General features: G+C 49.0%; 1 protein-coding gene across 1 annotated transcript in view; it reads right to left on the reverse strand.

Annotated features, from left to right (window-relative positions):
* Window positions 1-16459, reverse strand: part of Atp2b3 (ATPase plasma membrane Ca2+ transporting 3) — a 48104-nt gene extending 31645 nt beyond the window's left edge. Inside the window, exons 1-10 of the mRNA XM_028785304.1 lie at window positions 16156-16459; window positions 11879-12076; window positions 11522-11779; window positions 10981-11106; window positions 10308-10433; window positions 6926-6967; window positions 5419-5583; window positions 4186-4400; window positions 3415-3657; window positions 2583-2824 (exon numbers count right to left, since the gene is read on the reverse strand). Coding sequence (XP_028641137.1) covers window positions 2583-2824; window positions 3415-3657; window positions 4186-4400; window positions 5419-5583; window positions 6926-6967; window positions 10308-10433; window positions 10981-11106; window positions 11522-11779; window positions 11879-12076; window positions 16156-16363 — 1823 coding nt within the window. The 5' untranslated portion in view covers window positions 16364-16459. The remainder of the gene's footprint in view (window positions 1-2582; window positions 2825-3414; window positions 3658-4185; window positions 4401-5418; window positions 5584-6925; window positions 6968-10307; window positions 10434-10980; window positions 11107-11521; window positions 11780-11878; window positions 12077-16155) is intronic.
* Between the last annotated feature and the right edge of the window lie 3541 nt (window positions 16460-20000).

A 20000-nucleotide genomic window follows, 5' to 3' on the forward strand; every position in this document is an offset into this window, starting at 1 on the left:
AGAGAGAGAGAGAGAGAGAGAGAGAGAGAGAGAGAGAGAGAGAGAGAGAGAGGTGGGTGCTATAAAGTTCCAGCCAAGAAGCATGTTCCTGAATGATATTGCCACTTTAGAAGGCCAAGCATTGTACCAATATAATAATATAATAAGAATGATGCCTGGAAAGAATCTCAGAAATTAGTTCAGGGATGTAAAAATACAAGTTGTTTTCAAAGACTACGTAGGGCAGAGTCTTTTGAGAGGACAGCTCCAGGATACTCTGCTTGTCCCAATCTGTCTAGTGAACTATTTCTCTGGGATTGTCCCATTTATTTATCTAGCAAGGGACTTTGAAGCCACTGCGGCCATGGTTCACGTGGGCCCATATGTAGCTCAAGCTAGTGGTTGGTCTTGGTATCCTCTGTGTGATGATTTTGCAGATGTTCAGAATTTAAGAGTTGCAGGCTTGGAGATACTTCCACCCAGATTTTAAAAGAAAGCCTGGGGAGCCAGGAGATAGATGTATGGTCATGTCAGGATACCTCTAGGTAGTACACACAGCTGTGAGGGTGAAGCTGAAGCTGCAGTAGAGATGGAAGGAAGCTGGAGATGCCTAGACTATGTAACTTCTCCTGAAGAAAGATGCAGAAAGCCAGCCCAAGAGAGGGGGTAGCAAGAGCAGAGAGGTAGATGTCATTGGGCATGGAGCTACATGATTTAATGTTATGCTGGCTTTTTGTCTTGCTTTGGTTGAATCTGCACTTGCTGTGAATCCATTCTTGCCTTTCAGAATGGGAATATTTGTGCCATTGTATGTTAAAAGCAAATAAGTTGTTTTTTAATTTTATAGGGATTTGACACTAAGTGTGAGACTTTGAATATTGACTTCTGGAATAGTTAAGACATTAAAGAATCTTGGGAGTGGACTGAGTACATTTTTCATCACGAGATGGATTTGGACCTTTGAGGATCAGGGATGGAATGTCACTCTGAATCTAGAATGACCTCCAAAAAGCATATGTGTTAAATGTTTGGTCTCCAGCTTTGTGCCACTGGGAGGTGGTACAACTGACTATGGGCAGAAACCCTTAACATTATAAGTTCAAATAAATCTTTAAAAAAAATTGGAGGGTTTATGAGACAAGGTTTCTCTGTGTAACCCTGACTATAGTGAAATTCAATCCATAGACCAGGCTGGCCTTGAACTCAGAGATCCTCAGATCTGCCTTCTGAATGCTGGTATTAAATTTGTGTTGCTACCACTGCCCTGCTAAATAAATATTCTAGGAGTTTAATTTTTTTCTTTTTTGGTGGTAGTGGGAGGACAGGGCCTCCTTAAGTTTCTTAGATTGGCCTCAAAGTCCTAGATTCTGTACATTTTCTTGCCGCATCATTTGAAGCAGCTGGGAAGAGAGTTGTTTATCACTGTGCTCAGCTCTGTAGGACCATGAAACGATGATTTGGTCTCCAGTAGAGCACTGGTTTTGAGATAGCTGGAGACTCAACAGGTGTCCATTGCCTGTGTAGGGACAGCACATATCTCACCACGCCCCCGGATTCCAGACTCTTGACTCACGGTCTAAGACCTCCATTTGACCTGCACCTTGCTGTCACTTAGGGCTACAGGTAGAGGGGCGTGACTACAGGCTTCAGCCTCTCCTCGAGAGATTTCCATATTAATGAGTTACCTAAAGGCCAGAGGGCGTTGCTAATTAAGTGACCCTCCTCCCCTTTTCCCTCCTATTTAGGTCAGGCCCGCCTTGACCTAAAGGGGTGGGGTGGGGTGTAGGGGGGTGGGGGGGTGCATCCAGACCATCTACCACACACCATGTCACTAAAGCTCTTGGAACCCCGGACTTTCTCATGTTATTGGGGCCTACTGTCATGCTGCCATCGTGGAGGACCTCTCTGCATTCCAGTCACAGGGACTGCCTCTTCAACAAGCAGTCATTCCAAGCTAAGTGAGTATAGCAAGTGAGCACTTCCCACAGGGTGCTGCCAGGGCCCTCTGTCTCTCAGTGCCCAGGCTGGTTGCATGCTGTGCGCTCCCGCCTCCATTCTGCTGTGGTCCCAGTCGCATCTGAGACCCTCAGGATTGAGGCCAATCAGACCCTGGCCACCTCCCGGACTGGGGATCCCTACCCGAGAGCCCTGCCCACCTCACAGAACCTCAGGCTGAGTGGGGACTCCCCCCACTGGGCGGGGCCCCATAGCGGCCTGCCCGACCTGTGCACAGAAACTACTCAGCTGAACTTCCTTTGCATGCTTTTGCTTCTCTCCAGAGGTGCGCCTCCTTGAGGCACCCTCAAAGAACAGAAGACTCACAAGGACTCACAACTTAGCCCAACAGAGATCCACGCCCACGCGAATACACGTAGGCCCTTCCGCTCCCCACCCCCAGCTCAAGTATTCTAGTAACAGAAAGGAGGTGACTGACAGTGTATGCCCTATAAAGTTAAGAATGCGTACCCAAACCTGTACTTGAATGACCAAGAGCCCAAATGTCGGAACAATCCAGGTGTCTGACAACAGACAAATGGGTGAATGAAATGCTAGCTAGCCCCCAATCACCTGACATTGGATCCTTCTTCCTATTATACACTTACTTTTTGAGCAGGATCTCTGAGGCTCCCTTGCTGAAGAGGCGGAAGCCACCATCAGGCATTCGGATAACTGTGCTCATGGACTTGCGAACTGAGTTGAAGGTATACACTTTGTAAAGCTGATCTTCTGGTATCTGCTCCCGTACAGGCTGAAAGTCGCATTTCAGGTCCAAGACGAAGCCAAGCAGAGCACACTCTGTTTTGTTGCCCACTTGACGTGGGAGAGCGCCTTCTTTCTCTGGAGGCTATAGGCAAGAACAGTCAGCTTGGCATTAGGACCCAGAGTACCTTCTGTTCCAACCCTAAGGTCAAGGTTCTCATTCAGTCTTGGCCATTGTATAACTAGAGGGTGGTGGCATGGAACACAGGGAGGGCACCCATGTTGACTACACAAGCTATGCCCTGTCTGCAAAGTGGCTCTTTATAGGTTTTCCATTATTTAACATTCTTGGAAAGGATGTCTAGAGCCCACCTGCCCCACCCAACAGTAAGAGTACTTTGTCAAAAGTTCTTGCTTTTTTTTTTTTTTAATAAACATAGATTCTGGTGAGTGAACTCAACAAATCTTCATGCTTGTAAGGCAAGCACTTTATTGACTGAGCCATCTCCTCAACCTTGGTCTTTGCTTTTCTCCTCTGCTCTGTGTTTCCTATTATAGTATGGTGGGGCAAACCCAGAGCTTCATGTACAGTAGGCAAATTCTTTACCAATACCACTCAGTTAATTTCCCAGCAACTAGAAATTTACAAGTGGACCTAATGAACCTCTCAGGGAAGTTTAAGCCATGCCACCAGCCCTTCCCCCTTCTCTCATTTGCCCTCCTAGCCATGCTCACTAGAATTTTGGTGGTGTAGGCACTGTTGATGGAGATGGCGTGAACCAGAAGGTCAAGGATCTTGGGTGTCAGGGCACTGGGAGCTGGAATCTCTTTGTAGTGGGTGTCTCCTAGGTAAGACTGGACCACTGTCATGCGGTTGGTGGTGAGTGTGCCCGTCTTGTCAGAACAGATGGCTGTGGCATTGCCCATGGTCTCACAGGCATCCAGGTGGCGTACCAGGTTATTGTCCTTCATCATTTTCTGTAATGGGCAAAGATGGTGTGGGAGACGCTTCAGTTGTTTACTCATAAGGATAAAGGCAATGTGAGTAGGTAACACTAACAACAGTCTGTTTGGTGATGTTGGTCATCTCTGGGCTGGGTGGTAGTCAAATTGAGAGAGTAGGAATGTAAGATCCAACAACTGCCATCAGACAGGGAACAGTGAGCACAGCTGACTTGGAAATTATCTTTCAGAGCTCCCTCTTCAATTTCCTGCTACCTCTGTTTCCCTCCACACTCGACTGGTTCTTCTTTACTCACCCACTATCTCTCAGTGTCACAGAACCTTTTCTGAGGCTTCTCAGCTTGTTTTCTGCTCCCTTCACTGTATCTAAGGGTTAGGTGAGTACAGTGGGACCCTCTGCTAGGATGTAGTAGTAAAGTCTATCTCACCTAGTACCTTCCCTCCTTCCAAAGGCATCTCCAGCCTTCCCTAGTCCCCAATGACATCCCACTCCAGTTTTGGGGTCTGTGTAATGGAATTAATTATATGTAGTAGTATTATTACCTTGACAGAGTAAGCCAAAGAGATAGTAACAGCAAGAGGCAGGCCCTCAGGGACAGCCACAACCAACACAGTGACTCCAATAATGAAGAACTTCACGAAGTATTGCACATACACTGGTGTGCACTCTGCCAGCCATACCCGGCCATCCACGACAAAGGTCTCAATCACAAAGTAGAGGACCAGAATAATGACAGTGATAGCAGACATCACCAATCCTGTCCAGCCATGGTACAAGAGGGGGAGAAAAGGAGGAAAGAAAAGTTGAGGGTAATGAAGTCATGGCTGGCTTGAGCCCAGCCAGGGCCTTTGCAAGGGTTTGATGGATTTGAGCCATCTTTGAGATAAACAACTCAAGGGATGACTCTATGGAATGAGAGGTTCTAAGGTAGCCTTTATTCCAGTTTTCCCAGGACAGTGTGACATAAAGAGAAGAAAGCTGAGGGTATGAGATGCACATCTGTGAGGGGCTAGCCATCTTCAGGTGTTGAGGCTCTGGACGGCAGACTCTATTTTTTTTTGAGTTGTATATAAATTGTTTAATGCTTAACAAATGTGATTTCAATTCCTTTCATAAACTTTGTAAGATACAGTGTGATGGTTAGTTTTTTGTTAACTTAACACAAGCTAGTGTTATCTGGGAGGGGGGACCTAAAGAAAGAAAATGAACCCATCAGATTGGCCTATAGGCAAGCCTATGGGACATTTTCGTGATTAAAGATTGAAGAGGGGAGTAGGGTGCAGCCACCACGGGCAGTACCATCAATAGGCAGGTAGTCTTGGGGAATATAAAATAGCAAGCTGAGCAAGTCATGGAGAAGAAGCCAGTAAGCAGAAGTCCTCCACAGTTTGTTTCAGTTCCTGCCTCCTCATTCCTGCTGTGAGTTCTTTGGACAGCAGACTCTTGATAAAGTTAGCTGTCTCTTGACTGTGATATGGCCAGAAGCCTTGAGTCAGGGAGTCTGCTAGGTAATATGTGAATGTGTAACTTAGGTCACACTGGGGTAGAGGGTAGTAAACCAGAACTTGACAGTCATGCTTGACTCTGGCCTGCACCTCTGGCCCTACAGTATATGCCACATTCTTCTAGAATACTATCTACCTCTTTGCACATGAACTTGCCTTAGGGCCAGGACAATATTCTGTTCATTGCATTCACAGCATCTGGAACTGATACTACTTCCAGGAGCCCAGTGTCCTCCAGGCTCCTGCCCTGCTGCCTCTGGCTGAACCTACCTGCTTTTCCAATCTGCACAGCCAGTTTTGTGAGCTTCCCTTGCAGGACTGACTTCTCCTTCTTGGGTACGTTGGCTTTCTTCTTTTCCCGCTCCTCCATTTCCCCACCCTCGGCGCTTTTCAGGGGCTGCATTTCCATGGCAACAGCCCCATCCTGCTTCTTAGCTGTACATAAAGGAAACCCTTGGATGATGTTAGGGCCTAGCAGGGGTAAAGGGACTACAAAGGGCTATCACAAGGAAATACATGTCCCATCATATGGGATTTGATGGAGTACTTTTAATGTCAAGTTTTGCAAAGGAAATCTGTAGGCCTTCCTCTGTTGCATCCTAAGCCCAGGCCCTCCTGAGGTAGGCAGGTAACTGCAGCATTGTCCTAGGTGACAGAGAGATGGCTCTTTTGTGGGAAGGGTGGACAGACACCAACACAAGGAACTTGTGCACAGGCATGGTGGCCAGTCCTGAAATGCCCCAAATCTCAATACCTGAGAGAAGTCCTGTGGTTGGGCCAAGGAATGTTCTAGAACCAAACTCTGACTCATTTGATCACAAATGTCCAAACCACCCCCACTTTCCCCTCAGGGACACCAAGGAGCCCTAGTATACACTCCTTTTAGCCCAGACACTCCTGCTCAGATCGCCTCCTCCCAAGTGTTCTCAGGCAAGCTTGCTCTGTCTTGATCTTTCCCTACCCACCTCTTGGATCAGGGGTTCCCCTCATTCCTTCTTTTTAGGCCCCTCAATTTTCATTCTTGCTGCTTTTGTGGTGGTAACATGGATGCTAAAAGTAATCATACCACCTGGACCTACTTCCTCCACTCTTCCTAAGGAAACTGTTGCCTGACCTAGTAGTTGTGCAGGTTTCCCCTGTTTTTTCTCTCTCATTATGTATCCCTTCACCTCATCTGGTAACTCAAAGCCACTTACCAGAGCTCCTTCCTCCTAACAGCCTTGAGGACATGTCTGGCCCTGTCTAGCTGTGTCACTCTAGCTTTGAGTCTCTGCCTATTGTTATCCCACCAAGCAAGGGTCCCAGCCATCAGAATGCCTCCTCTACCCAAAGCCCTACCAATCTCAGTTATCTTCCAGGCTCCAGCTGATTCCTCTTACCTGACATACTCACAGGACTAGCACCCAGGGATTTTGACAAGTTACCCTCTCTATGCCTCAGATTCATCATCTGGCTGAAGTGGTCCCAGAGTGTCCATTCATGGATAATTTTCATTTGTGGACAAGCTCAAACCATGCCTGAGCTTGGCTTGGCACTGACCAGCTGTTTTCCGGGTGGCTCATCTAGACTTCAGGAAAGCAGTGTTTGGTAGAAACTGAAGCAGCCTCCAAGGGTGTCCTCTTCACTGACAAGCCAGTATGGGACTTTGGGGCCCACTCACCTGTCTTTAGGTGCTGCTTCTGCCCTGGTAGCAGGTGGTCCCTCCCCATTCCCCTTTGTCCCCCTCCTCCCCCAAGCTCCTCAGCTGTGCTGAGCCATGCACACATACACACATTACCTCTGGTTTGGCTACTGTCCATCGCCCCATCCTGCTGCTTGCCTATAATGGAAGAGGAATGACAGACACGGAGAGACTTGAGAACACCTGTGTGGCCATGACATACATAGAAACTCAGAAGAATAGGAAGAGCTTGGACACATATAGCAATTTGTGGCTATATAAGGTAGAGGAGGGAAGGAGATGCCCAATTGCTGGTGGCTCTGACCTTACCTAAGGAAGGGCTTTCTTGATGTTCTATTCTTTCCAGGCCCCTCAACTGAGTTTCTAAAGCCAGTCCTGAATAGACCCCAGGTCAGGTAAAGTATCTGTGGATAGTTTCTGGAAGGCCCACTGCCCTAAGTGGGTCCTCTCCTTTAAATGTCTGATCTTTTGTGCCCAACAGGAGGTTAACTCCCAAGCCCTGGACCAATCCAACCCTTCTACTCTTCTCTGAGGCCACTAATAGAAGGTATGTATGTTTTAATAAGATACGGGCTCTGTCTGTTTCAGGGACTTGTTGGGCATATTCAAATTTTAGGTCCAGGGCCACTGTGCAGAGGAGGCTTAAGCATTGGGCATATAGCAGCACTAGTGAAATGGTGCAAAGACTGGACTCCAGGTGGCTCTGTTTGAAGTCTCAGGTTTGATACAATCCACAGTGACAGTCACTCTTTCTGAGGGCTACACAGCTTCAGTGGCAGTTAGAGGAATTTATCTGGGAGACACATCTGCCCTAGCTCCCATTTAGGGAGGAATCTGCCAACATAGGATTAATTCCCATCTAGTAGCTTATGTCACTAGAAACTCAAAGGACAGACTGGGTGTCAGATAGCTTCTAGACAATGGGACACATTGGGTCTGGGGTCCCAGGAATGAGAGAGACTCTTCTAACCAGAAGTATGGCATACATCGGACCCTCTGTTCATGTTTGGAGTAGTGTAGAGGTGAGGGAGATTTGTTTTATTTATTTATTTATTTATTTATTTATTTATTTATTTGTATGTTCATGTCTTATTTACTCTCTCTCTCTCTCTCTCTCTCTCTCTCTCTCTCTCTCTCTCTCTCTGTGTGTGTGTGTGTGTGTGTGTGTGTGTGTGTGTATCTGTTCATGCCAGTGGAGGCCAGGAGAGGACATTGGGGCCTCTGGAGCTGCAATTGCAGGTAGTTACAGCCCAATAAGGTGCTGGGAAGCAAAGTGCTCTTAACCACAGAGGCATCTCATGAAGGAGACAGACTTCCAAGAGTAGAAGAGAGATACTAATGGATACAGAAGGACAATGAAATGACAGCAGGACACAATGAGGAAGCTGTAGACCTGTAGACATCTAAGAGAAGGTTGACTACAATGCCAACCTGCAGAGGGAGAAAGCATGGGCTCCAAAGGATGGAGGAAGGGAGGTTTGGAGTGAGCATCACTAATAAAGGTAGCTTGGAATAAAGCAGACCATGGAAGGGGAGGGAGTGACTCTGGAAGAAAAGGGTATATAGGAATTATTTTAAGAGACAAGAATAGAGAATAAGGGTGGCAGACTGACAGGGAGCAACTTCAGAGCATGACCAATGAGTTGACAGAACCACAGGAGTGAGACAGTAGAAGAGGGAAACACAGGAAGAGATAGATGCTGTTCCCCCCAGCCCCTCAGGGTACTCCTCCAGGAAGCTGGTCCACTCTGACTTCCTAGGTCTCACAACCTAGGAGTATTGTAGAAGTGCAAATAGCCTGTGTGGGGATATCTAGATGAAGAATAATCAAGTTCAAAGAGGAGAGAGGCCTAGGACCAAGCTGTGAAGAATATTTAAGTGACAGCAGGAGCTCAGGAGCTTGGAAAAGATATACAGGGAACACCAGGAAAGTGTAGATATGGCAGTTCAAGGGAGAGACCCCTGGCTTCAAGGGGAGGGGGTGGATTTCCTAGAGGGCCTTATGTTTGAAGGGCTCCCTGTCAACCAAGCAGAACCAAGAGGGCACCAAGCAAGATCATCTATCAAAGTAAGCCCAGCTGAACTTGTTTGTGCATTCGTGGAGCACACATTAAAATTGCCCAGTGTTGGAGAATGTTAGGACAGTGAGATGGAGCTCCCTCATAGAAGCAGGGGGGATGGGAGATGGGATAGGGGGTTTGCAGAGGGGAAACTGGGAAGGGGGATAACATTTGAAATGTAAATAAATAAAATATCACACACACTTTGTGCGTGTGTGTGTGTGTGTGTGTGTGTGTGTTATGGGATAACATTGGAGGAGCTCAGTGGAGATAGGGGGGGCTTGGTGCAGGTATAAGAAGTCCTGGCCTACCTACCAAAAGCAGGGAGGTGCTCATATAGGGAGGTGCAGGACCAGACTGCCAGGAAACAAGGATAAGGATAATGGAAGTTGTTTGATGATAGCAGCCCTGCCTGCTCATGTCTCTCTGGCCTTAGGGACAGGGGGATTTAAGAGGTGACCTAAGGTTAGGACTACTAACTTGTCCTTCCTCATGCTGGTCTGTCCCTGTTTAGTCTGACACCAATTTTTCTGGCTCCAGGTCCTCTAAGATGGACAGGCATTCATCTGGAAATGTCTGCTCCCTAGTCACCTGGGACTGTGGGAAAGAACTGAAGACAGATTGCTCACCAGAGCTATGGTGTATACCTGAGTCACAGAGGACCAGGGCCTGGTATAGAGAAACTCTGTAATTCCATGGTTTTAAGTGCCATGACTGGGAGAAGGCAGTATAGTAGCACAGGGCCATAAGAAAGGTAGACTCTCTAAAATCCTGTTTCTACCCATTACTGTCCCCAGGGCAGGGTTACCACTTTCTGGAGAGCCTACCTTTTTCAACCCCACCCGGCACCATCTGGTCCTGGCTATCAGTTTGAGACCTTTTCCTATCTGCTCAGGAGACTTCCACTTTGGACTTTGTGATACTCCCCACCCAAGATCTTGTGTGTGGGAGCTGAGCACCTTGAGGGTGGGTGAAGACCATAGCAGCAACTTTTTTTCTGTTTTTTTTTTTTTTTTTTTTTGAGACAGGGTTTCTTTGTGTAGCCCCAGCTGTCCTGGAACTTACTCTGTAGACCAGGCTGGCCTCAAACTCACAGAGTTCCACCTGTCTCTACCTCCTGAGTGTTGGGATTAAAGGTGTGTGCCACCACTGCTCAGCTTCTAGCAGCATCTTTCAAAGTTAGGTAAGAGGTTACATTTCTGTGACCACACTCCACCCCAGGGACAGATGTACCAAAGCTGTCAGGGAATAGATGTCTAAGGAAAGATGTTCCTATACAGGAGTCATTTCCTGCTGGCTCTTATGGAAAAATACCAGAAGGATCCCTAAGAAAAACCAGAGAAACCAGCATGCAAGAACAGAGACATAGAAGAAACTGCCTCATCTTTGCTATACATTGGAAGTCATGGCTGCCTTACCTTTCTTGTCTTTTTTCTCCTCCTCCTCTCCACCTGCCCCAAGCAATGTAAAGATGATGCCTGTCTGGGAGTTCACACCAACAGCTGTTACCACCATTCTTCCAGAACCTTCCATGACATGAGTGCCTGTCACAGAAACACAGAGGAACTATGCTAGAGATTTGTACAGCCTGGTAGGACATACTCAGCAGCCATAGGCTAGCTGTTGGGGTTTCCCTGAGGCAGGTACATGTGTTGCAGAAGTCAGTGTGACTGTTGGCCCCTACATCTAGGCTTTTCTGTCCATTTCCCATTAAGATAAACGTGGGCTGAATGAGAACCTTCTAGAAAAAGAACAAAGCATTCACTGGGTCATTTCTAGTCTAGATGTGGAAGGAACACAATACTGACCCCAGAAAGTCCTCCCTTTGGGATGTCACATTTATGATACCAAGGGCCCTCTTGAGCAGGGAAGGCTCATTTCTTTGCCCTATGGCTGGAATCATATCACCAGGCCTTCAGTAACCTGCTCTGGCATGGCACTGGGTAGCGTTCTCAGACTTCCCAACAAAAAAAGGCTATTCAGGGAGACCCTAGCTAAGGCAAGTCCAGCAGGATGACTTATCTAGGGATGTTGAGCCAAATGGCTTTCAAAGTGACCTTACACTTGGCTAGTTGGGCAGGTGTCCCTCACCTGAGAGCAGCATAGGATCTTTGTCTGCTGATTTGCGCACATGGTCCGACTCGCCGGTCAGGGAGCTCTCATCGATCTTGAGGTCATTGCCTTGGATGAGCACACCATCGGCAGGCAGAAGATCTCCTATAGGCCATCCCAGGCCAGAACCAGAGGCTATGGGTTCATGGGACTTCCCCAACTTTGCTTTTCCCCACCTTTCCCAGGGGAGGTCCTGTCATCTGGGAAAGTTCTAGGGAACTCTCTTCTTTCAGCCTCCTCCTTTGAGGGGGATCATGGAACAGGGACAATGGTTGTATCCTGAAGTAGTGGGAGAAGACCTCCTCAGAGGCTATGAGGCCAGTGTGGGCACTGTTGTGTCTCAAACTCCTTTTCTGTCCCTCCTCACAGCCCCTATGCACCAATCTCAGGCCCTCTTGGGTGAAAACACACAGACTACTGGGGAGGCAGTCTGAGCTTGGGAGAGGTTCCTGTAGGTCACCCTTTCCAGAAATCGTATTCATGCTTTCTTGGCAGAGCAGATGAAGATGGACACACTTACCATATTTGACCTGGGCAATGTCCCCTACCACCAGGGCTGCCACAGGGACCTGGAGGAGCTGCCCATTTCGGATAACAGTAAACTTCTGCTCCTGCTCAATACGGCTCTGAAGACCTCGGAACTGCTTTTCCTTGCTCCAGTCATTGAAGGCTGTGACCAGCACCACACAGATGACAGAGAGTAGGATGGCAGCCCCCTCAATCCAGCCAGCCTCGGCCTCTCCTTCATCCTCTGCCCCACCAGACACATTCCCACAGGCTGTGTCCAAAGATGAAGGAGAACAGAAAGGAAGGAGAGGTGAAGTCATGGGATCCAAGAGCTAGGACCTCTTCCAAGCCCAGAGCCTTTATCCCTTACCTTCACTTTCCTCACCAGGTGGTGCATAGAAGGAGAGGCCCAGGGAGACGATAGCAGCCACCTCCAGGATGATGAGAGTCACATCCTGCAGGGCTTCCCACACCAGCTGCAGGAAGGTCTTGGGCTGCTTTGGGGGGATGAAGTTCTGCCCATAGATCTGCCTGCGTTTCTCCAAGTCATTGGCGTTGTCTGCCAGGCCTACACAGTGCCCAGGAAAGTGGCAGAAACACAGGAGAAGATGACACCAGCTAGTCCTTGCTGCTATTAAGCATGCCTGACTAAGCTGCTGCTGCTATGAGAGTGGCGCTTCTGGCTCCCTGACCAAAGCCTGTGCCTCTGGAACTCTGGAGTGGATACTTAGAGTAGGCAGAGTGGTACAGGCCTGGTCTATATGCCCCAGGATCAAGCATGGAGACCAAGTACAGACATCACAGGGAGTACTTAGCCCGAGGAAGGGATGGTAGCCTAGGAAAGGGGGTTATCAATTTTCTGATGCAACAGACATAGGGAGGGAGGCTTTGGAACTGTGGATGTCTCAATTAGTGAAACACTAGCCCAGGCCATGTACCTTCTGTTTGATGTCACTTCCATGTCTAAGCTATCTGGGAGAGATGCTTGCAGAGAAGTGATAACACCCAACAAGGGGAAGGACAGCAAGGACCAAGGAGGGACTACATGGCCAATGGTAACTAAGACAGCAGCTAGTGGCTTCCTGGGTGGGGGGTGGTAGGTGGGTGAACCAATACCTAGGTGGATTCAGTGGATTTGTGGGGAGATCACCAATCAAGGGGATCCAGGTAATATTAGCAAAAGTCACAACCAGCACAGCCTTGGCACATCCATACCATCTAGCCACACAGTGTCCTTCCCACCCAGAAGGGCTGCAGCTGTTCCTGCCTTTCTCTCCCTGGCCTCATTGAACCTGGCCTGGGCTAGCAGCTCGGATTTCTGCTGGGGCCAAAGGCCTCTTTCTGAAGTTCCACAGCTTTCCCAGTAGGGTGTCTTGGAGGCTTCAGCCTATGTGGTAGTAGTGGTGGAGACAAGAACCAAGGTGGGAATGGGGCAGCCTTTCCTCCAGATTAAGCCTTTTCACCTTCAACTGCAGGAGCTATGAGAGATGCAACATTACAAGGGATGCACCAGAACTCTGAGCTCCTGGACACTTGGAGTTTACACTGCCCTTGGCCTGGAGCCCCCAGAGAGGGGAAGTGACCCATTCTAACTTCTAGAAAGCCCATGAGTCCCATGGCACCATGTGACTCTGCTTCCTGACTGTCCTACTTCACATGCCCAGATTGTCCCCAAGGCCAGTGAGGCCCTTAGGCCCTTTCCCCCAGGAACTCACTCCCTTCCCCTCCTCTGCCTTGCCCTTGGCCTTGGATTGTCCTTCCTACTGCTGCAATGCTTCCCTATCTCCTTTGCCTGACACTGGCAGCTGCCTTCAGATTGACCCTGAAGCACTGGCCTTTTTGTGGGAGTAGGGGTCCTAACAGTTGCCACACTGCCATGTTTTGTGTGTGGTAGAGAAAGCTGTTAGCTGTGGCCCCTCTGGTTCTAAGCACGTGCCCACCTAGCAAGTCCAAGACATGGGGACAGAGGCAGGGTGGTTGGCATGGACACATATGGGCTGCTTGCCCAGAGCCAAGGCCAGATGCCATCAGAATTGGATTAGGAGCACATTGTGTTGGCTCTCAGCTAATCTGCTCCCTCCTTTGGACTGCCTGTGGAGAGCATACAAGACAGGGGTATGGTCCTGAGCCCCCTTACCAGCCTACCCCAAGGTTCTTGAGCAGCAGGTAGGCCCTTCTTCAGCATGGGTTCTGGAATCCTCTGAATCTCTACAGAGGCTAAGAGATTACTGGATTGGTGTAATAACTGCCAAAGTTCCCTCCACCAACATGCCATACATCTACCTTGCCCCCTTGCCCTCTGTCAAGCCCCTTCTGGGCTCCAGGGGATTGGCATGGGGCTGGAAGTACAGTTAAGCCTGCTCCTCCCTCTAAGAAGGCCTGCTGAGGAGCCTGCCTGCTCAAGGTTTGCTGAGCCAAGGAAATGGGGGGGTGAGAGTCACCTGCTTCTTGCCTTAGACAGCTGGGCCCAAGGAGCCTGGGGAGAAGGGCTGGTCCCTGGGCTGCCATGGGGACTTAGAGGCCTGCCAGGGGCTGAACCACCCACCTGGGCACCTGCTCTTCTCTATACCCACCCCATTTAGAGGCACCAGATGAGTATTGGAGCTCTGTGGCAGAATCGGGCAGGTTCCCAGAGGCCTTGACATTTTAAATATTTAACAAGGCCTGACAGGCAGAGGGAAGTGCTGCCAGCTGAAGCCCATCTGCTTCCTTTGATCTGGGAGAGGCCAGAGCCTTTGTGGCTAAATAGCTACCCATCCTTCTCAGAGGTCCTAAGTCCTCAGGGGGGGTGGGCAAGGAGAAGGAAGGAAAGAGATCCTTTGGCATGGAGCCCAGCCATCTGCTCTGACAGAACGCTGCTTCAGGCTGGTGAGTGTGTGTGTGTGTGTGTGTGTGTGTGTGTGTGTGTGTGTGTGTGTTTGAGGACATGTGTGGTAGGCAGGCTGAATAGGTTGTTCATTGGTGCAGCAGTTCTACAGCTCAGTTCAGGAAGACTCAGATGGCCCAGGGAGACCATCATACCTTGAGTTCTTAACCTGGCCCATGGGTCTGCCTTCCCCTATCTCTAATGCTCCCTTGAGCCTATGCACTACTGCCTATGGACAGATTATGCTTTCTTTAATCCACTCAGGGCAAGGCTAGAGTAAGAGCATCTGGTGTGTGCCCTAGAGGCTCTGAGTTGGGCAAGGGCAGAGCAAGGAGTCTAGAGGTAGTGAGCACAAGAATGGGCAAGGCCTGGTGATGGGTAGAAAAGGGGGTACAGGGAGCAGGAGGAATCCAGGTGGTGGTAGCCAGGACTTGCAGGACTGGGTGCACCAAAATGCCACAACTAAATAGGCAGCTGATAAAATCAATCAGCATTGGCTGGGAAGCAGGCCTGGCATCAGGATGGGTTAGCTCCCGTAACCCTGCCAAACTAGTGTCAGATGGGCCTGAAAGGATTCCAGCTCCTGAAATCTGTGGCTAGAGTTAACTCTTTGAGGACCCTAGTCTCATCACTGAAGACCCCAGCACCAGGGAGTTGAGGACCTAAGATGGCAGTCAGATCTCCACTCTGGAAATTCTAGAGTACCATGTTTCATTCAGAGGCTCACTAGTGTGAGACCTGCACTGCCTCAGGCTCATACCTCTCTGGGACAGCCTGTTATTGCTGTCGTCGTCGTGTGTGTGTGTGTGTGTGTGTGTGTGTGTGTGTTTACGCATGGGTGTGTGCATGTGCTCATATATGCTCATGACCAAAGGTAAATGTCTAGTGTCTTCCTCAGTTGCTTTCCACCTAATTGTGACGGAGTCTTTCACTGAAACTAGAGTTCACTGATTTGCTAGACTGTTGATACACAAGCCCCACAGATTTTTTTTTTTTATCTCTACCACCTCACTGCTGTGACTACAGGAACATATTCCATGATCAGCTTTTTACAGGGAAGCTGAAAACTCAAACTCATGACCTCATGTTTGCACAGCAAGCACTTCACCTACTTCACCTACCTACCCCAGTTCCAATCACCGCTACTGCTAATGGTACCATGTGACTACTGGGCCCTAGTTTTGGTCTGCCTTTCCCTCAAAACTCAAATGTCTCTGAGCAATCCTTAGGCAACTCCTTCCTTCCCATGGAGAGGACCTCTTCAACTTGAGCCCCAGAGGGCTTCCACACTGCATCCTCTTTTATCTGGTTCCTCTTAACCGAGCCCAAGTTTAAGCACATGAAACTCAAATATATAGACAGAGGCCATGGTTTCCTCTTCCGTTGGTTGGCACTGCTCTGTTTCTTGGAAAGAAGTTCAGGGTCTCCATTTGGCCCCTCCACCTTTAGTGGCCCTAATATGCCCTTCCCTCTCTTTTCCTCTTGTATGGTGGAAAATAACAAATCACAGAGGTGTGGATGAGGGCTCAACTAAATTCCTCAGAATTTAGTTGCCCAATGGGTCATAATCTCCCCCTGCACAAAGCACCTTCCAGTCAAGAGAATGTGGCTGAGCAAAGGGTAGTGATCAGGGTCCCAGTTTCTGTGTCCTTCAAGGGTCAACTGGGCCATTCAAGGCAGCCATAGCAGCAGCACCACAGAGCCCTGAGTGTGCTCCAAGGGGGAGAAATACTCCCATGTTCCTAGGCTATCCCTTTCCCTGTCCAATCTGGTGGACTTACCCTCAGTAGGTGAGGTCTTCAGCCTCCTGCACAGCCCGCTGACATCCCCATAGGCTTCTTGGATCTTCTGCAGTGCCTCAGCACCTCGGAGCTCCATGAGGCTGCGTAGTTCTGCCAACGTGCATCCAAAGCCACCCACATGGGGCACTTCCCGCTGCTGCTGGGGCTTGGGGTGGAACTCAATGGAACTGTTCGCCATGTCACCCATCTTGTCTGTCAGCCTCCTCACAGGTGCTGCCTCAACTCAGTTGCAGCTAGGGACAGGTGGCAACCTAAGATCCTAGTGCTGAGGTGAGGCAAGGTGGTGGTGGGAAAGAGGCTAAATGTGAACACCTGCGGAGAAGGAGGAAAGAAGATGCCCAGAGACTAGTTCAGACAAAAATGAAGGACCAGGGTTCTGGGATTACTCTGCACATCTTCATTCAGTGTGCCTTATCACTCATGAGTGCCAAATTGACTTCCCATGTCTCACCAGATAGACCACCCCCCTCAAGACCTGCTTATTATGACCATCCAGAGCTCGAGGTTTTGTTAGGTGGGGAAGCACCAGCTAGCTCTCACCGACTCTTTAATCCACTTGAAAACCTATTTGAAAGGAAGGCAATACATTTGGGGTCAAGAGTAGCTGCTCTTGCTTCATATGCACAACAGATCAATGCCCATCACCAACTTCTTGCTTGACCCTCCCACCTTACTTCCTGTTCTTTCCTGCATAAGATTTGCCCAGTGCCCACTGACTGCTCTGCTCTAAATCCCCAGCAGCCCTCAGTGGCTCAGGCCTGGGCTGTTCAGGGTTCCAGGGGATAGACTGAGCTATGGAGAGGGCCAGCTGGGCTCCTTGTCAAGGCTGAGTGTAAAAGTTTTTCTGTGGCCCTCAGAATACCTGGGGATGGGAGGAGGAGGAGGATGGGAGGAAGCAAGTGGAGAGTAGCAAAAGGGGAAGGGGAGTCAGGAAGGAGGTAAAGAGGAATGAACAGGGTGAGGAGGGTAGGGACAAGGGAAATGAAGATGGAGGGGACCAGGATGGGGCACACAGGAGAAAGCCCAAAGCAACCACAGGTCACTAGTGACTCTGCTGACACACTGCTATTACACCCAGATGACAAAGGAGCTAAGGTCTTCCTTTTGGGAAACATCCAGAGCACTACCAGGTCATACAATCTTCCCTTTCTTAGGGCTTCTAGAGGCTATTATATTTATTATATTTATTTTCTCCAGCAGTGCACCTTACCTTACCTAGGAAAATGCTATCCCCTGGAGTTGCATCTTTGGCCTTCATGGGGTCTGAATGGAGTCATTAGGCCCCATTGGACTTGTCCTCCTCCTCCCTCAAGGCCATGTACCAAACTTGTCACATTTGTCTCCCTAGAACTAGCCCCAGAGCACAAGGCTTTGACCATTATCAGCAAACAACATGCTTGGTTGAACTAGGTCTCTCACTTTTCAGGGTAAACTCTTGGTTCAGAACAATCCTCTCAAAATTAGAGCTCAGAAATCCATCCAGGTTTCTGATGTAGAATCGCCAACGGGAAAAAAATAACTTGAAGCCCAGAAGAAAGGCAAAAAGGCCCTCATGAAGCTAAAATAGAGACGGTTAATTCCATGGCCTTTGCCCTCCAGGTTAGTTCCTCTGAGCCCTATGGGGTGTCATGAACACCTAGAGGAAGAACAGATGCTTTGGGGAGCAATGAAACATTCTCACTCATGCTCCAAACATAGAGCTTCAACTCTCAAGAAAAGTGTGTGTGCCCATTGACAAGGGAGAGACCTAGAAAATGTGAGAAGAAAATGGCAAATACAAGATGACTTCCCCATCTTTTCCCAATCCCACGTACCTTTCTCTCACCAGGTCTCCTAGTTGGTCATCTAACAAATATTTATTGAGCAGCTATTACATGGCAGGCACTGGCTTTTTATGTTAGAGGTCAACAAGACTAAACTAGTTGATCTTCTCTGTGTGACTGAGCTGTAGAAATAAGGTTCCCTTCAGAGGCCCAAAGTCCTGGGGTTCAGGGAAGGCCTCTAGGAAGGACAAAGGGAAGAAAAGACTGAAAGGAGGAGAAGCAGCTAAGCAAGGCTGGGGGAGGGGCAGGAACTGTGGCCCTTTTGCTTGGCTGAGCAGCAGCAGCCAGAAGTACTGGCTCAGAGATGCCAGGAGCAAGCAGTGGACCCATGGGAAGGTGGGCAGAGTGTGTTCCTTCCACCGGCGCTCTATGAATGTGCTATGCTAACCACCTACAAGGGGGTGATAAATATCACTCTCTTGTCAGCACAAGAAGTTAAGGCTTGGTTAAGGGAAATAACAGAGCCAGAAAAACTGAGACTGCTGCTTCAAGGTAGCTATGTTAGTTTTCAACTGATATCTGTCTCTCTCAACCCCTACCCCAGGTGACCTTGGTTTAGGATGGTATTCTGAGTACCTTCATCTCTCTGACTGGAGTTCCAGTTGCTCCCTGAAGTTCCAGTACATAAGCAGTTGAGTGTACCTGTCTGTCGGATTTGAGTTCTGTCCTCTACTTCTGCCACCCAGCCTGCTAGCTGCTGGAGAAGATGAATGGGTCTGGTTTGTCTGGATAGGCACTGGTTTCAGCCAGCACAGCCCCACCATGAGTCAGCTTCTTAGGCCCTAGTCAGGCAAGGCTGCTAGGAAAGGCCAGATCAAAAGGGCTATATGTACCCAGGTACTGTCAAGTGAAAATATGAAAGGGTCCTCATGGGTTCTCGGGCACTTTCAGCCCTTGTGGAGGGGTAGCCAGTGCTTGTCTCAGACTCTGATGTCCTCATAGGTAAGGACCTATTTGCCCTGAGCTTGAAGCCCTGGGGCTCTATCTGAGGACCTGTATGTTCCCAGCTGAGTTGCTTAAGGGACTCTTGAGTTGCACAGGGACTCTTTGGGAAAGGTAAGTCAGATGAAGGATTTTACTCCTTGGAAGCCCATTAATCTTTTCAGCTGTTCTGACCACCTGGAGATGGGGAGCTCTTAGGCTTGGAATGTGGAGTGAACAGCTTATTGGACTCTGAGATGGGTACATGTTCTTCAGAGCAGGTACCTGTAGGGCACTGCTACAGTTACCCAGGCCCAAGAGTCCTGGAGGAGGCCAGAACTTTCCTAACATAACTGGCACATTTCTGTCATGTACCTCCTCCTCCCTGTTCCTGACATGCAATGTAGAGCTGCTCCTGACTTTGGAATGCTGTCGTTGCTGAAGATAGCTGGATTTTTGATGACTCATAGTAAGGACCCTGGGTAGGGAGGTAAGGCCATTGTTTCTGATGAGGTCAGGCCATGTTACCTCCTTATATCCAGAGGGACTGCTGAAGCCCACAGCATCCTTGCTCTTTGTGACTGTCCTGGGGTCAAGTTATCCTCCCCATCTCAGTATCTTCCAGCACCCTGACTGGAAGACATGGCTAGCTCCCTTTTTCCCATTCCCCTCCCAAAGCAAACGTGACACTCTGTTTACCTACAGAGCTCTCCCTATAGACTAACAATTAATTGCCACACTGCCCTGAAACCCCTTTTCCCTGGCTTAGGCACCACCACCCCAGGAAAACCTTCCTATAATCCATGATTGGTTCTGCTACAGACTCATTCTATCTCCAGCCCCTCCTCTGACCTTGGCCTGTTCCCCATACCCCACACTGGCCATCACTCTACCAGAGACCATGTCTGAGCTCCAACAACACATCCCTCTCTCTTGTCACCACATGAAATGGTGACATCCAAAGGCTTCCATTAGTTATAGTTCCTGTGGAACATTCTCTAGAATGTATTTACTAGTTAGTTTTCCAGCCATAATTAATTGCTGCTGAGCCCAAGATCTCACAGTCCATTCCTACTTTTC

Source organism: Grammomys surdaster, unplaced genomic scaffold (genome assembly GCF_004785775.1).
Source record: "Grammomys surdaster isolate TR1022 unplaced genomic scaffold, NIH_TR_1.0 125179, whole genome shotgun sequence".
Classification (NCBI taxonomy): domain Eukaryota; kingdom Metazoa; phylum Chordata; class Mammalia; order Rodentia; family Muridae; genus Grammomys; species Grammomys surdaster.